This window comes from Aquarana catesbeiana, linkage group LG13 (assembly GCF_042186555.1).
Source record: "Aquarana catesbeiana isolate 2022-GZ linkage group LG13, ASM4218655v1, whole genome shotgun sequence".
In the NCBI taxonomy this organism is placed as follows: Eukaryota; Metazoa; Chordata; class Amphibia; order Anura; family Ranidae; genus Aquarana; species Aquarana catesbeiana.
The window spans coordinates 220,446,251-220,469,878 of NC_133336.1; the positions used below are offsets into that span (position 1 = coordinate 220,446,251).

Genomic DNA, 23,628 nt, shown 5'->3' on the forward strand with positions numbered 1-23,628 from the left:
TGGGCCTTCCAGCCAGGAAGAAGTGGAGGAGCCCAGCTGGAGTCAGGTATAGCATTGTTCTACTGATTTCTGGGCAATAAAGAAATGATGTTTACTAGATGTTATTATTGATCACTATTTGCTGATTTCATAAAGTGTTTTACATATCAATAGACAGTAGTGGGCACCCAAAATTGGGACAAGAATGAAAACTGCTGGGCTCAGAAGGATAGTCTGTTATATTTGTTAACATTCAATTTGCAGCAGTCAGGAGGTGAAAATTGTGTGTGATTGATAGAAAAAATACTAAAACTATGTCCCTTTTTCATACACAGGAAGACCTCAGCCAGGAGGAGGTTGTGGAATGTGGCAGTCAGGAGGAGGCGGGGATTAGTGGCAGCCAGGAGGAGGCGGGGCTAAGTGGCAGCCAAGAGAAGCCTGGGACAAGTCGCAGCCTGACTGAGTCTCAGGTTCCTCCCCTCCGCCTTCCATACAAAAGGGCCAGGAAAGCCACTCCGAGTCCCGTGCAGGATTCAGTGTACAGGCTGATCCAGGAGGCTTCTGCGTCCCTCCGAGCCTTCCCCAGTCCTGAAGAGGCCTTTGCCTGCATGGCTGCCACAAAATTGCAGGGCATGCAGGAGGGTCAACGCAAGATCTCTGAGGACCTGATTTATAAAGTCCTTCGTAAGGGGGAGAGTGGGCAACTGACACACAAGACGGATGTCATTGAGAGGGACGATCCTCCTCCTCCTCCTCCTCCTGCTGCCACAACTCCACCACCACAGCCAAAGCCTGGAAGGAAGCGTGGAAGGAAGACCTGAGAGTGATGACCCTGGGTTCAGTCTGGTCTGACAGAAGATGCAGTCTCTCGTATGACCACAGCCTGGGGACACAGATGTCATCTGCTGCTTTCCGGATCTCTGGGACTTCTGGATCAGACTGCCCTCCCTTAGATAAGGACTCCTCAGGCCACCAATTTTGCTTTTAAATAGTTGATGTCTGCCCTGGGGGTCCAAGGCTTCGCCCACTTCTGCAGTTTCTCCAGCGTTGCCTCCCTCTTTGTTTATAGTTGTGAGCCCTTAATAAAAATTTTTTGGGTAAATTCTACTCTCCTGTGTGTGTTTTCATCCAAAAAGGACAGTTTGTTGGTGACGATTCAGGTACATTTCTAAAGTACAATGTGAAATTAACAAGGGACAACAACACCAAACAATCTCCTACAGATTAAATAGAACAACATATTAGTGGTGTTGTGGGAACTTGTCACCAAAAACACACACAAACATTTTCGGGAATACAAATCAAAATCACCAAAAAAAATAAAAAATAAAAAAGAGAAACAAAAAAAGAATCTACATTAAAGTCCAAAAAAAAAATAAATTTTGTTGTCAGATGTGAGAAATCAAAATATATTGAGGGAATCCCGATAAATAGTAACTAAATAAGTTTGTGAGAAGTGTGTGTGAATATGAGCAGCAAAACTACTTAATTCTTGTCACATTATAAAGAAGAAGAGAGTGCGCTGTATTAAACCATTTTGAACATTGCAGCATGATGAAAGTGCTGTATCCATTGCGAACGCTACGTTTACCAGAACGAGCTGTCCCGTGTCGGAATTTCTTCTGAGCATGCGTTGCACTTTGTGCGTCGGAACAGGCCACACACGGTCGGAATTGACGCGATCGGATTTTGTTGTTGGAAAATTTTATCTCCTGCTGTCCAACTTTGTGTGTCGGAAAATCAGATGGAAAATGTCCGATGGCGCCCACACACGGTCGGAATTTCCGACAACACGCTCCGATCGGACATTGTCCATCGGAAAATCCGACCGTGTGTACGGGGCATTAGAGTCTACAAAAGACTTGAGATCTTCAGAAGATTTCACCTCACTTTTTGTCCCAATGACAAATGTTTTTTGAAAATTTGGGTTTTTTTGTGGAACAAGGATTGGAAAGCATCAGTGGAAAGGAGAAATATTTTTCCCATATTAACTCTTACAGGAGAGAATTTCCCTTCCTAGGGGTAGATTTCATCTCACTTCCTGTTGTCTCCTTCCGTTTGCAAGTAGGAGTCGTTTGTAAGTTAGATGTTTGAAAGGAGGGGCCTGCCCTATATACTCAGCAGAAATTTGGGCCTTAGGTGTTGTTGTGGCCACAACACTGTAAGCCCTCACAGGGCCCTGCTGTGAAATATTAGATCAAGAATTGTAATTACATGCCCCTGTTAAACAGGGGCAGAAAAATTGGGCCTTTGGTGGTGGTGGTGGTGCCACAACACTGTAAGTCCTCACTCGCTCTTGGTGGGTGCAGAAATGGGCCCTGCTGTGAAATATTAGATCAAGAATTGTAATTACATGCCCCTGTTGAACAGGGGCTGAAAAATTAGGCCTTAGGCACCGGTGCTGGTGCCACAACACTGCAACCCCTCACAGATACTCTAGTTGGAGCGCAGGAACAAGCCCTGCTGCAAAGTATTGCATCAAAAATTTTAATTACACGCCCCTGTGAAACAGGGGCAGAAAAATTGGGCCTTAGGCACTGGTGCTGGTGCCACAACACTGCAACCCCTCACAGACACTCTAGTTGGAATGCAGGAACGAGCCCTGCTGAAAAGCATTGCATCAAAAATTGTAATTACACGCCCCTGTTAAACAGGGGCTGAAAAATTGTGCCTTAGGCACTGGTGGTGGCGCCCAGAACCAAAAATGTTCTTACAAGCTATCAGCGTGATGATTGAGGAGGAAGAAGATAATTACTCAGGGATAGTTACCCAGCATCAGTATAGGCAGTCTTTGAAGGGATCTGAGATTTCAAAAAAAATTATTCGGTTACATCAGCATCAGGTGCTTGGTAGCTGGAGGTGATCCAAGACTGATTAATTTTTATGAAGGTCAGTCGATCGACCGAGTCGGTGGACAGACACACCCTGTGATCGGTTACAAAGCCTCCAGCAGCACTGAATGTGCGTTCCGAAAGAACGCTGGATGCAGGACAGGCCAGTAGCTCAATTGCATACTGTGCAAGCTCTGGCCAGTGATCCATCCTCAAGACCCAGTAACCCAGAGGATTTTCGGTGGGAAAGGTGTCCAAGTCAGATCTTGCCCCTAGGTATTCCTGCACCATGTAAAACAGACGCTGGCGATGGTTGCTGGAACCGATCATACCCTGGGGCTGCGGACCAAACAATTGTCTGAACGCATCGGTCAGACGGCCACCTTCTCCACCGCTCCTTCTTTGACTGACTGAAGCCTCAGCAACACGTTGTCCAGAAACAGGAGTTTGTAACCTCCCAGTCTCTGGTAACGCGTTGCACAAACCTTTCTGCAAGGCCTCCCGAAGATGTTTCATCCTCTGCTCCCTCTGCAATGGCAAGATAAGGTCTGCAACCTTACCCTTGTAACGTGGATCAAGGAGGGTTGCCAGCCAGTATTGGTCCTTCTCCTTGATACCACGAATACGAGGATCCTTCCGCAGGCTTTGCAGGATCAGGGAGGCCATGCAGCGTAGGTTTGCTGAGGCATTCGGTCCGGAGACCTCTGGGTCACTAAGAACGACATGGCCCGCAGCCACCTCCTCCCAGCCACGTACAAGTCCATGTGTTTCTTGGGACTGATCCCTTAAAGACTGCTGCTGATGCTGAGTGCCAGGCTCCACCTCCATACTGACACAATCTTCCTCCTCCTCCTCATCCTCTTCCTGTGTGATCGGCGGGCACGCAGGAACACTGTCTGGATAAAGGGGGCCTTGAGAGCTAAGGAAGTCCTCCTCTTCCTGCCTCTGTTCTGCCTCAAGTGCCCTGTCCATTATTCCACGCAGTGTGTGCTCCAACAGGTGGACAAGGGGGACAGTGTTACTGATGCATGCACTGTCACTGCTCACCATCCTTGTGGCCTCCTCAAATGGTGACAGGACAGTGCATGCATCCCTGATCATGGCCCACTGGCGTGGGGAAAAAAACCAAGCTCCCATGACCCTGTCCTGGTGCCATAGTCGCACAGGTACTCGTTGATGGCCCTCTGCTGTGTGTGCAGCCGCTGCAGCAGGGCCAATGTTGAGTTCCACCTGGTGGGCATGTCACAGATTAGGTGGTTCTTGGGCAGGTTAAACTTCTTTTGGAGGTCCGTCAGCCGAGCACTGGCATTATATGACCGGCGGAAATGCACACAGACTTTCCTGGCCTGCCTCAGGACATCCTGTAAGCCTGGGTACCTGCCCAAGAACCGCTGCACCACCAAGTTAAGGATGTGAGCCAGAGCACATGGGTCATTTGTCCCTGTCGGAGGGCAGAGAGGAGGTTGGTGCCATTGTCGCAAACCACCATTACTGCCTTAGGTTGGCATGGCATCAACCACCTCTGAACCTGCCCCTGCAGAGTTGACAGAACCTCTGCCCCAGTGTGATTCCTGTCCCCCAAGCACACCAGCTCAAGCACCGCATGGCATCTTTTGGCCTGCATACTTGCATAGCCCCCTGAACGGCTACGGAGCACCGCTGGTTCCGAGGACAAAGCACAGGAAGAGGCCATGGAGGAAGAAGAAGAGGAGGGGGTGGAGGAGAGAGGTGTGTCACAATCATTAGCATTTTGGAGGCGTGGTGGCGGAACAACCTCCAACACTACTGCACCTTGTCCTGCATCCTTCCCAGCTGCCAGCAGAGTCACCCAATGCACTGTGAAACTTAGGTAACGTCCCTGTCCATGCCTGCTGGACCATGAGTCAGCGGTAATATGAACCTTACCGCTGACCGCCCTGTCCAGCGAGGCATGGACATTGCCTTCCACAAGGCAAGTGGCGTTTGGGTACCTGCCACTGAGGAACCGCACATTCCACAAACTCACGGAAGGGGGCAGAGTCTACCAACTGAAAAGCAGCAGTTGAAGTGCTAGCAATTTTGCCAATCTAGCATTCAACCGCTGCGCATGTGGATGGCTGGGAGCAAACTTCTTTCGGCGGTGCAGCAGCTGGGGCAGGGAAATTTGCCTGGTACAATCTGACGTCGGTGTACCAAAAGCAGATTGCCCACAAGTACTTGGCTGTGACAAGTCGGAGATGTTTTGGCCACGCGAGATACGCTTGAGACATATGTTGCAAATAGCAGCGGTGCGATCTGATGCACTCGTCTCAAAAAAGGCCCACACCAAAGAACTTTTTGAATAACGTGCAGAGACTGCAGCGCCCTGCACATGTGGAGCTTTGTGGTGTGATGCAGTCAATGTGCTGCCCTTAGGCTGGCCCCTGGAGGGCATCCTGCCTCATTGGTGATGTGCCGCCTCCTGGTCCTCCTCCTCCTCCTCTTCCTCTCTCCTAGCAGGCACCCACGTTGAGTCAGTGACCTCATCATCCCCTCCCTCCTCATCACTGGAGCAAACCTGGCAGTATGCTGCAGCAGGGGGAGCATGACTGCCAGATTGCTGTCCTTCTTGGGCACCCCCTCTGTCCGTGCTCATGTTACTGCCTTCATCTAGCTCAGTATCATCATCAGAGCCTTCCAAACGCTGGGCATCCTCCTGGAGCATGTACCCAACACTGTGGTCAAACAGTTTGAGGGACTCCTCAGGAGGACATGGTGGGGCTAGGGAATAAGTCACTGATGACATTGAGCCGAGGGAAGAGGCCGCTGCTTTGTCAGACAAAGTACCCTGTGCATGGGTGAGAGAGGATATGGAGGATGAGGACGGCTTGGTCATCCACTCGACCAAGTCTTCCGCATGTTGCGGCTCAACACGGCCAGCTGCCGAAAAAAAGGCCAAGCGTGTCCCACTGCCACGTGCTGATGAGGATGCACTGTCTCCACGACCAGCACTAGACACAGAGCCTGCTTGCCCTCTCTTATTGGCTTGTGACTGTCTGCCTCTCCTTCTTGGCCTTCCAGACATACTAATGGCCTGTAGCTGCACTAAGCTGGGATATATATATATATATATATATATATATATATATATATATATATATATGTACTGATACTGCAGCTAGCAAAATCAACTGCCTGCCTGCAGTATGAGAACACCACCAACCTTCTACAGGTAGCTTTAGCTGAACACTGTGCAGAGCTCGCAAAAAAATAACTTGTAGATTTAGCTGAACACTGTGAGCAGGACGCACTGCACTAACTGTAAATAGTCTAGCTGCCTGACTGTGGTACTAATAGGATCAAAAGAACACCAGCAATTTTCTTCAGGTAGCTGTAAATACTGTAACAAGACAAGCCTGCCTGTCAGTAGGAAGATAACAGGAACGGATCTAGCTAAACTGAATACAGTGTATATATATATATGCAACACCTGGGATGCATATATATACACAATACACTGTAAGTGCAGCTAACTGACTGACTGTTCTGCCTAATCTATCTAACTTAAATCAAATGACACTGTCTCTCTGGCTATCTCTTTCAATGCTGGAACACACACGACACAGGGCCGCCGTGCAGGCGGCCTTATATAGTGTGGGGCGTGTACTAAATCCCCTGAGCCATAATTGGCCAAAGCCTCCTTGGCTTTGGCCAATTACGGCTCTCTGTTCAGACGGTGCTGTGATTGGCCAAGCATGCAGGTCATAGTGCATGCTTGGCCAATCATCAGCCAGCAAAGCACTGCGATGCCGCAGTGAATTATGGGCCATGACGCACCACACGAATTTGGCGCGAACGGCCCATATCGTTTGCAATTCGGCGAACGGGCGAACAGACGATGTTTGAGTCGAACACGAAGCTCATCCCTACAGCAGGACAACGACCCAAAACATCCAGCCAGAGCTACAATGGAATGGTTTACATCAAAGCATATTCATGTATTAGAATGGCCCAGTCACAGTCCAGACCTAAATCACATCGAGAATCTGTGGCAAGACTTGAAAATTGCTGATCACAGACGCTCTCCATCCAATCTGACAGAGCTTGAGATATTTTACAAAGAAGAATCGGCAGAAATGTCCCTCTCTAGATGTGCAAAGCTGGTAGAAACATCCCCAAAAAGACTTGTAGAGAAAGGGGGTTCTACAAAGTATTGACTCCGGGGGGCGCCATACAAATGTCCCCCCACACTTTTCACATATTTATTTGTATCATTTATCATTTTCCTTCCACTTCACAATTATGTGACACTTTGTGTTGGTCTATCACATAAAATCCCAATAAAATACATTTACGTTTTTGGTTGTAACATGAGAAAATGTGGGAAATGTCAAGGGGTATGAATACTTTTTCAAGGCACTGTATATATATATATAACATTGAATGACACATTTACAACGCTGAAGATGAAAGGGACTCGTCTGACTCGTTCTCTTTTACCTCTTCCTCTCTACAATAAAACGATCGATCCCAGCTCCCTCTAAAGTATCTTTGTTCTCGGTGAAGATAATTGGTTACATTGCTGTGAAGGGCGGATGGCGACTCTTCCCAGAAGGGGTTAACCCCCCTCAGGTAGGTGGTGAGAAGTCAGAGACGTTTTTCTGAAAGATTTACCAACATTTTAAAGAATTTGTAAAAAGAGGAGAGTCAATGATGAGAGAAGGGAGGACACCCCTCCAAATACCTTAGGCTCATCCTCCAATCAGGTGGCTCCACTGGGTGTGGCACTGTCCTGTCTGGGTATATATTGGCCATCGGCCTGTAACAGGTACCACACCAGCTGAATTCTCCTCTCCATCTTCCAAAAATCTGACCACCTTGAAAACATGGTAAGTGGAACTTTGCTACGATCTCCATCTGCTCCATGGGTTGGGTTGTGGAGCCAATACTCATGGTCAGCTTGGCACGGGTCTCCCTCTAGGGGTTTCCTCTTGTGGGGTCATTGGATGGTTCAGGTTCTGATCTCGATAGGTTAGGGTCACCTGCACAGGTGGGCAAAATTGGGGTCAGCTGTCTCAGATGCCTACCGAGAGATCGGAAAACAGGGAGATTGGAATGGGTGACTTCAATCTCACCCCCCTGGCCTGTTTATGCTAAAGAGAATCTGCTGCTAGATGGGGGGACCACAATAACGATCAACAAACATGAACGGTTGCCAATTCCCAACCAGGGGTCTCCATCTCCAGATCCATCATCGATGGGTCATCTCAAGTCTATAACTGGGAAGAAAAGAGAAGTTGGCAGGAGGTGCAGCCAGGGAAAGCCAGCCGGCATAAACATGAGTGCTTGGCATAGCCGTGCATCCATATTTATGCCCGTGCAGAGAGGAGGAGGGGCCTGGGCATTGCTGGAGGAAACCATGGCCATTGGACAGATCCAAGCGTTCGATCACCCCCTTCATGTTCACTTATAGGCCAATTGATAAAAAGGAAGGAAAGGGGTTAACCCTGTGATTGCCATAGCTATATGGAGAATAAGCCCCGCCTCTCATCCTCTGTTTAGACATTTGGCCAACGCCTGTCTTCCATTTCTGCCCCGGGGTGTTTATTTTGCCTCCGAGGTGTGTCAGACATCAGGAGGTACACATAGTTTACATGATATTTACATGAGGGACCGCAAAGACATGATTTTTTCCATACACAGCCAGACAAGCAAATAAATCATAATAATAATAGTGACATTTTTTTATTGTGATTATTATTATTATTAATATTAATAATAATAAATAATAAGTGTAAAAATAATAAAAATGTTATTACTAATATTATTTTTACTTCTAAAAATAACAGTAAAAATAATATTGGTAATACAATTAGTTATAATAATAACGATAATAGTAAAAATAATAATTGTATTACTAATATTATTTCTACTGTTATTATTAGTAGTAAAAATAATATTAGTAATAAAATTATTTTCTTTTTACTATTATTATTTATTATTATTATTGTTATTATTAATAATAATAATAATTATAATAATAATAATAATAATAATAATAATAATAATAATAATAAATACATACATTTTACTATTATTATAATAATTATTATTATTCATAATTATAACTTTAATAACACAAATAATACAATAATAATAATTATAAAAATATTATTAGTAATACAATTAATATTCTTACTATTATTATTCATTTTATTAATAATAATACGTATTACTATTATGCTTATTTATGTTTATTATTATTATTTTTTTACTATTGTTATTGTAATGTTTATTATTATTATATGTATATATATACATATGTGTGTGTGTGTGTGTATATATATAATATAATAATATTATACATAATAATAGCACTACAATAGTAATACAATAACAAGAATAATCATAATAATAAGAATAATACCAATAGTAATAAAATAATAATAATAGTAATAAAAATAATAATAAAAAAATAACAACAACAGCAATAATAACATATAATAATAATAAACATTACAATAACAATAGTAACAAAATAATAATAATATTAATAAATACAACACTAATAATAAACATAATAATAGTGATAATAATAATAATAATAAAACGTAATAAAATGTATCATTTTGCACAGATGCAAATGTAACAAATTCATTTTATAAGAAGCTCCACCATCTGCTCATTTGCATGTTAACCACACCCCCTCCCCACCCCTGCGGGGTCTTATAGTAAACACAATAGAGTAATTAATTATTAATTGGCGGTCTGCGTTCCTTTCACTATGTACAGAACACCAGCGGTTTGAATATTGAAATCTTTATTTAATAAAGATGCAAGTGCGATAACAGCGCTGTCTCCCAGCAGCCAATCAGAGCTCACCCTTGACTGATTTCAGTGACTTGTGATTGGCTGTCATACAAGATGGTCTGTTCCAGGGGATCAAATGAAGATCTCACAGAAGGATCCGAGTCTGTAGATTCCAAGCTTCACTATTTACTTCCGAGTAAGTCCATAATGCTGACATGTTTCAGGTCCTGGGGTTGGTGTTTAGACCAATGGGGTGTGTGTGTGATCTCAGTGGGAGGAGTCCATACATATTCTGTGTTCTTTCCAGACTTCAAAAGACCTGACCGTGGAGGAAATGATGACTCTGATGATCGTTAAATTCGAGGAATACGCCAAAAAAAGGGACTCCGATGCAAACACCCTGAACCCAGACGAGCTGTATGACCTCGCCAAAGCCGAATTCCCCACAATCAGTGTAAGTGACACCCCAGAGGGCGGGAAATCCCATCCTTACATTTAACTGATTCCTGACTCCAATAAGGAGAATAAACATTCATTGAAAGCTGTGGGAGCGTCACCATTGTGGGAGGGGCAGAGACACAAACTACTGCAGGAAATCTCACCATTGTGGGAGGGGCAGAGACACAAACTACTGCGGGAAATATCACCATTGTGGGAGGGGCAGAGACACAAACTACTGCGGGAAATCTCATCATTGTGGGAGGGGCAGAGACACAAACTATGCAGGGAAATCTCCTCATTGTGGGAGGGGCAGAGACACAAACTACTGCAGGGAAATCTCCCCATTGTGGGAGGGGCAGAGACACAAACTACTGCAGGAAATCTCACCATTGTGGGAGGGGCAGAGACACAAACTACTGCAGGGAAATCTCACCATTGTGGGAGGGGCAGAGACACAAACTACTGCAGGAAATCTTCTCATTGTGGGAGGGGCAGAGACACAAACTACTGCAGGAAATCTTCTCATTGTGGGAGGGGCAGAGACACAAACTACTGCAGGGAAATCTCACCATTGTGGGAGGGGCAGAGACACAAACTACTGCAGGAAATCTTCTCATTGTGGGAGGGGCAGAGACACAAACTACTGGGGGAAATCCCACCATTGTGGGAGGGGCAGAGACACAAACTACTGCAGGAAATCTCACCATTGTGGGAGGGGCAGAGACACAAACTACTGCAGGAAATCTCACCATTGTGGGAGGGGCAGAGACACAAACTACTTGGGGGGAATGTCACCATTGTGGGAGGGGCAGACAGAGACACAAACTACTGCAGGAAATCTTCTCATTGTGGGAGGGGCAGAGACACAAACTACTGGGGGGAATCTCACCATTGTGGGAGGGGCAGAGACACAAACTACTGCAGGAAATCTCACCATTGTGGGAGGGGCAGAGACACAAACTACTGCAGGAAATCTCACCATTGTGGGAGGGGCAGAGACACAAACTACTGCAGGAAATCTCCTCATTGTGGGAGGGGCAGAGACACAAACTACTGCAGGAAATCTTCTCATTGTGGGAGGGGCAGAGACACAAACTACTGGGGGGAATCTCACCATTGTGGGAGGGGCAGAGACACAAACTACTGCAGGAAATCTCACCATTGTGGGAGGGGCAGAGACACAAACTACTGCAGGAAATCTCACCATTGTGGGAGGGGCAGAGACACAAACTACTGCAGGAAATCTCCTCATTGTGGGAGGGGCAGAGACACAAACTACTGCAGGAAATCTCACCATTGTGGGAGGGGCAGAGACACAAACTACTGCAGGAAATCTCACCATTGTGGGAGGGGCAGAGACACAAACTACTGCAGGAAATCTTCTCATTGTGGGAGGGGCAGAGACACAAACTACTGGGGGAAATCCCACCATTGTGGGAGGGGCAGAGACACAAACTACTGCTGGGAAATCTCACCATTGTGGGAGGGGCAGAGACACAAACTACTGCAGGGAAATCTCACCATTGTGGGAGGGGCAGAAACACAAACTACTGGGGGGAATCTCACCATTGTGGGAGGGGCAGAGACACAAACTACTGCAGGAAATCTCCTCATTGTGGGAGGGGCAGAGACACAAACTACTGCAGGAAATCTCACCATTGTGGGAGGGGCAGAGACACAAACTACTGCAGGAAATCTCCCCATTGTGGGAGGGGCAGAGACACAAACTACTGCAGGAAATCTCACCATTGTGGGAGGGGCAGAGACACAAACTACTGCAGGAAATCTTCTCATTGTGGGAGGGGCAGAGACACAAACTACTGGGGGAAATCCCTCCATTGTGGGAGGGGCAGAGACACAAACTACTGGGGGGAATCTCACCATTGTGGGAGGGGCAGAGACACAAACTACTGCAGGAAATCCCTCCATTGTGGGAGGGGCAGAGACACAAACTACTGGGGGAAATCTCACCATTGTGGGAGGGGCAGAGACACAAACTACTGGGGGAAATCTCACCATTGTGGGAGGGGCAGAGACACAAACTACTGGGGGAAATCTCACCTAATTGTAAATGAAAAGTTGGTGTTTTTCTGTCTTACAGGGAAGTGGGAAGAAGGATGAGGTCCTGAAGGGAATCATCAGTAAAATGGATGCTAACAATGACAAAAAGGTGACCTTCAAGGAATTCATGTCTTTCTCAGCTACCTTGGCCATAGTTTTAAGGGAATCTCTGAAGAAATAGAAGTGTGCTGGGCGCAGGAAGGTGGGGCAACATTACTGAATAAACTAAGATACTGAATTCAGCGATTGTGAAATCTTTCAATAAAAGTAAATTTGGATATGACGTCCGTCTCTTCTCCAGTTTTTGAGCTAAAAAAAAACAATCGTTTAGCTCATTATTTCTGGTCAACTTCCTACAAATGATTTCATTGGTCTAAAAGAGAAAACAAATACAGCCGTCACATCTGAGAATTGGTAAGCTGCCATATAATAAATGTCTGTTATTGGTTTTAATAACCACTTTAATAGCTGCAACAGCGCCCCCTGCTGTTCAGGTAAGGTGAGTGTGTACCAGGACCTCTAGGACTGAGAAGAAGAAGAAGGGGTGTCCTGAAAATGTAACTGGTAGTGCAAATAATGGCTACAACATCGCCCTCTGCTGTTCTACTATAGATATTACCTTACAATGGTACAAAGTTAAGTTACAATAGTGCCCCATACTCTTCTTTTTATTAATAACCAAAGCTGCAACAGTGCCATCTGCTGTTCCAGTATATATAATATATATATATATATATATATATAATATATATATATATATATATATATATATATATATATATATATATATATGTATATATATACTAAGAACACTATATATATAGCTATATATATATATATATATATATATATATATATATATATATATATATATATATATAGCTATAGATAGATAGATAGATCTATATGTCTATCTATCTATCTATCTATCTATCTAGTGACAAAAGTAAGTACACCCCTTAGTCACATTTTTGTAAATCTTTTCTTCTATCTTTTCATGTGACAACACTGAAGAAATGACACTTGTCTACAATGTAAAGTAGTGAGTGTACAGCTTGTATAACAGTGTAAATTTGCCGTCCCCTCAAAATAACTCAACACACAGCCATTAATGTCTAAACCGCTGGCAACAAAAGTCAGTACACCCCTCAGTGAAAATGTCCAAATTGGGCCCAATGAGCCATTTTCCCTCCCCGGTGTCATGTGACTCGTTAGTGTTACAAGGTCTCAGGTGTGAATGGGGAGCAGGTGTGTTAAATTTGGTGTTATCGCTCTCACTCTCTCATACTGGTCACTGGAAGTTCATCATGGCACCTCATGGCAAAGAACTCTCTGAGGATCTGAAGAAAGAATTGTTGCTCTACATAAAGATGGCCTAGGCTAAAAGAAGATTGCCAAGACCCTGAAACTGAGCTGCAGCACGGTGGCCAAGACCATACAGCGGTATAACAGGACAGGTTCCACTCAGAACAGGCCTCGCCATGGTCCACCAAAGAAGTTGAGGTCACATGCTCAGCGTCATATCCAGAGGTTGTCTTTGGGAAATAGACGTATGAGTGCTGCCAGCATTGCTGCAGAGGTTGTAGGGGTGGGGGGGTCAGCCTGTCAGTGCTCAGACCATACGCCACACACTGCATCAAATTGGTCTGCATGGCTGTCATCCCAGAAGGAAGCCTCTTCTAAAGATGATGTACAAGAAAGTTCGCAAACAGTTTGCTGAAGACAAGCAGACTAAGGACATGGATTACTGGAACCATGTCCTGTGGTCTGATGAGACCAAGATAAACTTATTTGGTTCAGATGGTGACAAGCGTGTGTGGGGGCAACCAGGTGAGGAGGACAAAGACAAGTGTGTCTTGTCTACAGTCAAGCATGGTGGTGGGAGTGTCATGGTCTGGGGCTGCATGAGTGCTGCCGGCACTGGGGAGCTACAGATCATTGAGGGAACCATGAATGCCAACATGTACTGTGATATACTGAAGCAGAGCATGATCCCCTCCCTTCAGAGACTGGGCCGCAGGGCAGTATTCCAACATGATAACCACCCCAAACACACCTCCAAGACCACCACTGCCTTGCTAAAGAAGCTGAGGGTAAAGGTGATGGACTGGCCAAGCATGTCTCCAGACCTAAACCCTATTGATCATCTGTGGGACATCCTCAAACGGAAGGTGGAGGAGCGCAAGGTCTCTAACATCCACCAGCTCCGTGATGTCATCATGGAGGAGGGGAAGAGGACTCCAGTGACAACCTGTGAAGCTCTGGTGACCTCCATGCCCAAGAGGGTTAAGGCAGTGCTGGAAAATAATGGTGGCCACACAAAATATTGACACTTTGGGCCTGCGGGTTCCAATGTAACTCTGCGAGTTCCAATGTAAAGGGGGGGACTCTGCAGGTTCCAATGTAAAGGGGGAGACTCTGCAGGTTCCAATGAAAAGGGGGAGACTCTGCAGGTTCCAATGTAAAGAGGGGAACTCTGCAGGTTCCAATGTAAAGGGGGAGACTCTGCAGGTTCCAATGAAAAGGGGGGGACTCTGCAGGTTCCAATGTAAAGGGGGGACTCTGCAGGTTCCAATGTAAAGGGGGGTACTCTGCAAGTTGCAATATAAAGGGGGGATTCTGCACGTTCCAATGTAAAGGGGGGGACTCTGCAGGTTCCAATCTAAAGGGGGGACTCTGCAGATTCCAATCTAAAGGGGGGACTCTGCAGGTTCCAATCTAAAGGGGGACTCTGCAGGTTCCAATGTAAAGGGGGGACTCTGCAGTTTCCAATGTAAAGGGGGGACTCTGCGGGTTCCAATGTAAAGAGGGGGACTTTGCAGACACTCATCTCAGGGGGGAACTCTGTGGACTCTGATCTAAGGGGGAACTCTGCAGGTTCCAATGTAAAGGGGGGAACTTTGCATGTTCCAATGTGAAGAGGAGGACTCTGCAGGTTCCAATGCAAAGGGGAGGACTCTGCAGGTTCCAATGTAAAGGGGGACTCTGCAGGTTCCAATGTAAAGGGGAGGACTCTGCAGTTTCCAATGTAAAGGGGGACTCTGCATGTTCCAATGTAAAGGGGGGACTCTGCACGTTCCAATGTAAAGGGGGGACTCTGCACGTTCCAATGTAAACAGGGGGATTTTGCAGGTTCCAATGTAAAGGGGGGACTCCGCAGGTTCCAATGTAAAGGGGGGACTCCACAGGTTCCAATGTAAAGGGGGGACTCTGCAAGTTCCAATGTAAAGGGGGACTCTGCAGGTTCCAATGTAAAGGGGAGGACTCTGCAGGTTCCAATGTAGAGGGGGAACTCTACAGGTTCCAATGTGCAGGAAGGGGCTCTGCAGGTTCTATTGTAAACGGAAGGACTCCGCAGGTTCCAATGTAAAGGGGGGACTCCGTAGGTTCCAATGTAAAGGGGGGACTCTGCACGTTCCAATGTAAAGGGGGGACTCTGCACGTTCCAATGTAAACAGGGGGACTCTGCAGGTTCCAATGTAAAGGGGGGACTCTGCAGGTTCCAATGTAAAGGGGAGACTCTGCAGGTTCCAATGTAAAGGGGAGACTCTGCAGGTTCCAATGTAAAGGGGAGGACTCTGCAGGTTCCAATGTAAAGGGGAGACTCTGCAGGTTCCAATGTAAAGGGGGGACTCTGTAGGTTTCAATGTAAAGGGGAGGACTCTACAGTTTCCAATGTAAAGGGAGGGACTCTTCAGGTTCCAATGTAAAGGGGGGATTCTGTAGGTTCTAATGTAAAGGGGGGACTCTGCAGGTTCTAATGTAAAGGGGGGACTCTGCAGGTTCCAATGTAAAGGGGGGACTCTGCAGGTTCCAATGTAAAGGGGGGACTCTGCAGGTTCCAATGTAAAGGGGGGACTCTGCACGTTCTAATGTAAACGGGAGGATTCTGTAGGTTCTAATGTAAAGGGGGGACTCCACAGGTTCCAATCTAAAGGGGGGACTCTGCAGGTTCCAATGTAAAAGGGGGGACTCTGCAGGTTCCAATGTAAAGGGGGGACTCTGCAGGTTCCAATGTAAAGGGGGGACTCCGCAGGTTCCAATGTAAAGGGGAGGACTCTGCAGTTTCCAATGTAAAGGGGGACTCTGCATGTTCCAATGTAAAGGAGGGACTCTGCATGTTCCAATGTAAAGGGGGGACTCTGCACGTTCCAATGTAAACAGGGGGATTTTGCAGGTTCCAATGTAAAGGGGGGACTCCACAGGTTCCAATGTAAAGGGGGGACTCTGCAGGTTCCAATGTAAAGGGGGGACTCTGCAGGTTCCAATGTAAAGGGGGGGACTCTGCAGTTTCCAATGTAAAGGGGGACTCTGCATGTTCCAATGTAAAGGGGGGACTCTGCACGTTCCAATGTAAAGGGGGGACTCTGCACGTTCCAATGTAAACAGGGGGATTTTGCAGGTTCCAATGTAAAGGGGGGACTCCGCAGGTTCCAATGTAAAGGGGGGACTCCACAGGTTCCAATGTAAAGGGGGGACTCTGCAAGTTCCAATGTAAAGGGGGACTCTGCAGGTTCCAATGTAAAGGGGAGGACTCTGCAGGTTCCAATGTAGAGGGGGAACTCTACAGGTTCCAATGTGCAGGAAGGGGCTCTGCAGGTTCTATTGTAAACGGAAGGACTCCGCAGGTTCCAATGTAAAGGGGGGACTCCGTAGGTTCCAATGTAAAGGGGGGACTCTGCACGTTCCAATGTAAAGGGGGGACTCTGCACGTTCCAATGTAAACAGGGGGACTCTGCAGGTTCCAATGTAAAGGGGGGACTCTGCAGGTTCCAATGTAAAGGGGAGACTCTGCAGGTTCCAATGTAAAGGGGAGACTCTGCAGGTTCCAATGTAAAGGGGAGGACTCTGCAGGTTCCAATGTAAAGGGGAGACTCTGCAGGTTCCAATGTAAAGGGGGGACTCTGTAGGTTTCAATGTAAAGGGGAGGACTCTACAGTTTCCAATGTAAAGGGAGGGACTCTTCAGGTTCCAATGTAAAGGGGGGATTCTGTAGGTTCTAATGTAAAGGGGGGACTCTGCAGGTTCTAATGTAAAGGGGGGACTCTGCAGGTTCCAATGTAAAGGGGGGACTCTGCAGGTTCCAATGTAAAGGGGGGACTCTGCAGGTTCCAATGTAAAGGGGGGACTCTGCACGTTCTAATGTAAACGGGAGGATTCTGTAGGTTCTAATGTAAAGGGGGGACTCCACAGGTTCCAATCTAAAGGGGGGACTCTGCAGGTTCCAATGTAAAAGGGGGGACTCTGCAGGTTCCAATGTAAAGGGGGGACTCTGCAGGTTCCAATGTAAAGGGGGGACTCCGCAGGTTCCAATGTAAAGGGGAGGACTCTGCAGTTTCCAATGTAAAGGGGGACTCTGCATGTTCCAATGTAAAGGAGGGACTCTGCATGTTCCAATGTAAAGGGGGGACTCTGCACGTTCCAATGTAAACAGGGGGATTTTGCAGGTTCCAATGTAAAGGGGGGACTCCACAGGTTCCAATGTAAAGGGGGGACTCTGCAGGTTCCAATGTAAAGGGGGGACTCTGCAGGTTCCAATGTAGAGGGGGGAACTCTACAGGTTCCAATGTGCAGGAAGAGGCTCTGCAGGTTCTATTGTAAACGGAAGGACTCCGCAGGTTCCAAAGTAAAGGGGGGACTCCGTAGGTTCCAATGTAAAGGGGGGGACTCTGCAGGTTCCAATGTAAAGGGGGGACTCTGCAGGTTCCAATGTAAAGGGGGGGACTCTGCAGGTTCCAATGTAAAGGGGGGACTCTGCAGGTTCCAATGTAAAGGGGAGGACTCTGCAGGTTCCAATGTAAAGGGGAGGACTCTGCAGGTTCCAATGTAAAGGGGAGACTCTGCAGGTTCCAATGTAAAGGGGAGGACTCTGCAGGTTCCAATGTAAAGGGGGGGATTCCGCAGGTTCCAATGTAAAGGGGAGGACTCTGCAGGTTCCAATGTAAAGGGGAGACTCTGCAGGTTCCAATGTAAAGGGGGGACTCTGCAGGTTCCAATGTAAAGGGGGGGACTCTGCAGGTTCCAATGTAAAGGGGGGACTCTGCACGTTCTAATGTAAACGGGAGGATTCTGTAGGTTCTAATGTAAAGGGGGGACTCCACAGGTTCCAATGTAAAGGGGGGACTCTGCAGGTTCCAATGTAAAGGGGGGACTCTGCAGGTTCCAATGTAAAGGGGGGACTCTGCAGGTTCCAATGTAAAGGGGGGGACTCTGCAGGTTCCAATGTAAAGGGGAGGACTCTGCAGGTTCCAATGTAAAGGGGGGGACTCTGCAGGTTCCAATGTAAAGGGGAGGACTCTGCAGGTTCCAATGTAAAGGGGGGGATTCCGCAGGTTCCAATGTAAAGGGGAGGACTCTGCAGGTTCCAATGTAAAGGGGAGGACTCTGCAGGTTCCAATGTAAAGGGGAGACTCTGCAGGTTCCAATGTAAAGGGGAGGACTCTGCAGGTTCCAATGTAAAGGGGGGGATTCCGCAGGTTCCAATGTAAAGGGGGGGATTCCGCAGGTTCCAATGTAAAGGGGAGGACTCTGCAGGTTCCAATGTAAAGGGGAGACTCTGCAGGTTCCAATGTAAAGGGGGGACTCTGCAGGTTCCAATGTAAAGGGGGGGACTCTGCAGGTTCCAATGTAAAGGGGAGGACTCTACAGGTTCCAATGTAAAGGGGGGGACTCTGCAGGTTCCAATGTAAAGGGGGGACTCTGCACGTTCTAATGTAAACGGGAGGATTCTGTAGGTTCTAATGTAAAGGGGGGACTCCACAGGTTCCAATGTAAAGGGGGGACTCTGCAGGTTCCAATGTAAAGGGGGGACTCTGCAGGTTCCAATGTAAAGGGGGGACTCTGCAGGTTCTAATGTAAAGGGGGGATTCCGCAGGTTCCAATGTAAAGGGGGGACTCTGCAGGTTCCAATGTAAAGGGGGGACTCTGCAGGTTCCAATGTAAAGGGGGGACTCTGCAGGTTCCAATGTAAAGGGGGGACTCTGCACATTCCAATCTAAGGCCCCATGTACACGGGGCGCTGAGGCAAAGTCCTCTGAACAAACTTTTTTGACACCTTGAAACCGGCATTTAAAGCGTCCGTCCGTTTAGCCGTTTATTCTGATCACCTCATTTATGACCCTCCCCCAAGATCAACAAACTTTGTTAGTTAACTATTTCAGTCATTGTGAGTGGAGTGAGGAGCAGCAGAGAGCCGCTGTTTACTTGTATTGGCCTCTATTTCTGTGATTATTTTTGCAATGGATCCCATAACGAGTGTATGGGAGGAAATGCTCCGGACGTTGCTCTTGATGAGGTCAGAACGACGTAGATTGTGTGAGAGGTCCAGAGTCAGAGTTCAGGATATTTTATATACATACAGCTGCTTACCTACTATATATGGTCTATGAATCATCGCAAGTCATTAAAACTTTTTTAATTATATTTTTTTTATGTTTTTTTATTGTTTTCAATCATATTTTTGTCTTTTCAGGTATAAAATATAGGGTACCTTTAAAAACGCTTATAAACGGAAAAACGAGTCTAAACACCGGTTCTGCGTTTAGCCGCGTTTGGCGTCTGAAACATGGAATCTTCCGCGTCAGAACCCATTTTTTTTGCTTCCCTATGAAATGCCGTTAAACGCAACTGCATAAAAATGGCAATAAACGAGACGGTGTACATGGACACATAGGATAACATTGAATGAGTTCAGGGGCTGTTGAAAATAGCATCCAACTGCCTCTGAACGTGCGTTTAGCAGCATCCCGTGTACATGGGGCCTTAAGGGTAACCTAAGGGGGAACTCTGCAGATTCCAACCTAAGGAGGGAACTCTGCAGACTCTGATCTAAGGAGGGAACTCTGTGGACTCTGATCTAAGGAGGGAACTCTGTGGACTCTGATCTAAGGAGGGAGCTCTGTGGACTCTGATCTAAGGAGGGAACTCTGTGGACTCTGATCTAAGGAGGGAACTCTGCGGACTCTGATCTAAGGAGGGAACTCTGTGGACTCTGATCTAAGGAGGGAACTCTGTGGACTCTGATCTCAGGGGGAACTCTGTGGACTCTGATCTAATGGGGAACTCTGCGGACTCTGATCTAAGGGGGAACTCTGCAGACTCTGATCTCAGGGGGAACTCTGCGGACTCTGATCTAAGGGGGAACTCTGCGGACTCTGATCTCAGGGGGAACTCTGCGGACTCTGATCTAAGGAGGGAACTCTGTGGACTCTGATCTCAGGGGGAACTCTGCGGACTCTGATCTAGGGGGGAACTCTGCGGACTCTGATCTAAGGGGGAACTCTGCGGACTCTGATCTAAGGGGGAACTCTGCGGACTCTGATCTAAGGGGGAACTCTGCGGACTCTGATCTCAGGGGGAACTCTGTGGACTCTGATCTCAGGGGGAACTCTGCGGACTCTGATCTCAGGGGGAACTCTGCGGACTCTGATCTCAGGGGGAACTCTGCGGACTCTGATCTCAGGGGGAACTCTGCGGACTCTGATCTCAGGGGGAACTCTGCAGACTCTGATCTCAGGGGGAACTCTGCGGACTCTGATCTAAGGGGGAACTCTGCGGACTCTGATCTCAGGGGGAACTCTGCGGACTCTGATCTCAGGGGGAACTCTGCGGACTCTGATCTAAGGAGGGAACTCTGTGGACTCTGATCTCAGGGGGAACTCTGCGGACTCTGATCTAGGGGGGAACTCTGCGGACTCTGATCTAAGGGGGAACTCTGCGGACTCTGATCTAAGGGGGAACTCTGCGGACTCTGATCTCAGGGGGAACTCTGTGGACTCTGATCTCAGGGGGAACTCTGCGGACTCTGATCTAGGGGGGAACTCTGCGGACTCTGATCTCAGGGGGAACTCTGCGGACTCTGATCTAAGGGGGAACTCTGCGGACTCTGATCTCAGGGGGAACTCTGCAGACTCTGATCTAATGAGGGAACTCTGCGGACTCTGATCTAAGGGGGAACTCTGTGGACTCTGATCTCAGGGGGAACTCTGCGGACTCTGATCTCAGGGGGAACTCTGCAGACTCTGATCTAAGGGGGAACTCTTGCGGACTCTGATCTCAGGGGGAACTCTGTGGACTCTGATCTCAGGGGGAACTCTGTGGACTCTGATCTAAGGGGGAACTCTGTGGACTCTGATCTAAGGGGGAACTCTGCGGACTCTGATCTAAGGGGGAACTCTGTGGACTCTGATCTTAGGGGGAACTCTTGTGATTAAATCCATATAAATAACAGAAATGTTATGTAATCACAGAATATATGTATAGTTTATACTACAAAACATTTTTTGTTGTGTGCCACTAAAGTGTTGGGGTTTTGGCTTGAAGAAAAGGTGACAACCAAACCCAAGACATCAGGAAGGGGCCAGTTGCAGAACGTGTGAAATGGTCCCGTTTTGTGGGACTATAATAAAGGCCCCGTGGTGGGAGTAAAGGGCCCTGGGCACAGAAGAAAGGGTGCCAGGACCAGAGGTCAGGGGGGCCCTTCATGGTTTCCTGCACAGGGGCCCCGGAGGTTCTAGGTACGCCTCTGCCAGGGAAGGTGATATATAAGAAGACATTGGGATCATCTCCTGGAAGATTCCCAGATCTGTAATCTGAGGGATGATTGCGGGCGACTGGAAGGCTTTGTGTCTCCATATAATGAATCCCGTGGGTGACACCATGGACACCTGCAGTGCCGAGGACTTAACCACCTGCCTGAGGTTACCAGAAAAACCGGCTTATAATTGTTCTGCATGTTTGAAGAAGAGCTTAGAGTCCACAGAACAAAGAGAGATCGCAATGTGACATCGACCCAACCCACAGCGCCATTCATCCTGACTGCCCCTCTCCCGCCTGCTGAATGCTGAACGAACCCAACCCATAGAGGACAACAATATATAACCACCAACCGAAACATCCAAATAGTACTGCAAATGCGTCCTGTGATGTCCCTGCGGCGTAATAGAAGGGATACGGGTTGGGCGTTGTGGTAGGGTAAAGTGGTCGGTCTGGTCGATTGGGTTGGGATTACATTGGAAATTCTTCTGAATGATATTTTTAGTACAATCGACCTTCTGGAGGTTTGACCTTTAGGCCTCATGTATATTGTAGGCTTAAGGACCTTTTTTTGCTACAGGAGTTTGGGCAGCATCAAAAACGCGGGCTTTGGACTGTCACTGTCCACTCCAATTGCCCTCGATGGCGCCGGACCGTCACCATCCTCTCCCATTGACCCCAGACTGCTCCTGATTGCCCTTGATGGCTCTGGACTTTTGCCGTCCTCTCCCATTGACCCTGGACTGCTCCCGATGACCCTCAATGGTTTTGGACTGTCCCCATCTTCTCCAATGTACCCCAGACTGTCCCCATCTTCGCCCTCGATGGTTCCAGACTGTCGCCATCCTCTCCTATTTACCCCAAACTGCTCCTGATCGCCCTTGATGGCTCCCGACAGTCGCCGTCCTCTCCCATTGACCATGGACCACTCTTGATCGCCCTCAATGGCTCCAGACTATCGCCATTCTCTTCCATTGACACCAGACTGCTCCTGATTGCCCTTGATAGCTCTGGACTTTTGCCGTCCTCTCCCATTGACCCTGGACTGCTCCCGATCACCCTCAATGGTTTTGGACTGTCCCCATCTTCTCCAATGTACCCCAGACTGCTCCCCATCGCCCTTGATGGTTCCAGACTGTCGCTATCCTCTCCCATTTACCCCAAACTGCTCCCGATCGCCCTTGATGGCTCCCGACAGTCGCCGTCCTCTCCCATTGACCCTGGACCACTCTTGATTGCCCTCAATGGCTCCAGACTATCGCCATTCTCTTCCAATGACACCAGACTGCTCCTGATCGCCCTTGATAGCTCTGGACTTTTGCCATCCTCTCCCATTTACCCCGGACCTCTCCCGAATGCCCTCAATGGTTCCAGACTGTCCACATCCTCTCCCATTGACCCCGGACCACTCCCGATCACCCTTGATAGCTCCAGACTCATCATCCTCTCCCATGTACCCAGACTGCTCCCGATCGCCTTTGATGGCTCCGGACTGTCGCAATCCTCTCCCATTGACCCCGGACTGCTCCTGATATCCCTCGATAGCTCCAGACTGTCGCCATCCTCTCCCATTGACACCAGGCCACTCCTGATTGCCCTTGATAGCTCTGGACATTTGCCATCCTCTCCCATTTACCCTAGACCATTCCCGATCACCCTCAATGTCTCTAGACTGTCATCATCCTCTCCTATTTACCCCCGACCACTCCTGAATGCCCTCAATGGTTCCATACTGTCCACATCCTCTCCCATTGACCCCAGACAGCTCCCGATCACCCTTGATGGCCCCGGACTGTCACCATCCTCTCCCATGTATCTGGACCGCTCCCGATCACCCTCAATGGCTCCAGACTGTCACCATCCTTTCCCACTGACCCCGGACTGATCCCCAATGCCCTTGATAGTTCCAGACTGTTGCCATCCTCTCCCATTGACCCTGGTATGCTCCCAATTGCCCTGGATGGCTCCGGACTGTTGGCATCCTCTCCCATTGACCCCAAACTGCTCCTAATCA

General features: G+C 47.7%; 1 protein-coding gene across 1 annotated transcript; it reads left to right on the forward strand.

Moving 5' to 3' along the window:
• The first annotated feature begins 7,505 nt into the window (after nucleotides 1-7,505).
• LOC141116723 (protein S100-A6-like) lies at nucleotides 7,506-12,363 on the forward strand. The gene is made up of 3 exons (XM_073609115.1): nucleotides 7,506-7,657; nucleotides 9,886-10,032; nucleotides 12,121-12,363. Exons 1-3 carry the CDS (start codon nucleotides 7,655-7,657, stop codon nucleotides 12,259-12,261), a joined length of 291 nt encoding a protein of 96 aa, XP_073465216.1. The 5' UTR covers nucleotides 7,506-7,654; the 3' UTR covers nucleotides 12,262-12,363.
• The last annotated feature ends 11,265 nt before the right edge of the window (nucleotides 12,364-23,628 follow it).

Excerpts from the sequence above, each read along its gene's own strand:
- LOC141116723 (XM_073609115.1), top strand. Across the intron at positions 10,033-12,120 it reads CCGAATTCCCCACAATCAGT|GGAAGTGGGAAGAAGGATGA; the intron begins GTAAGTGACACC and ends TCTGTCTTACAG.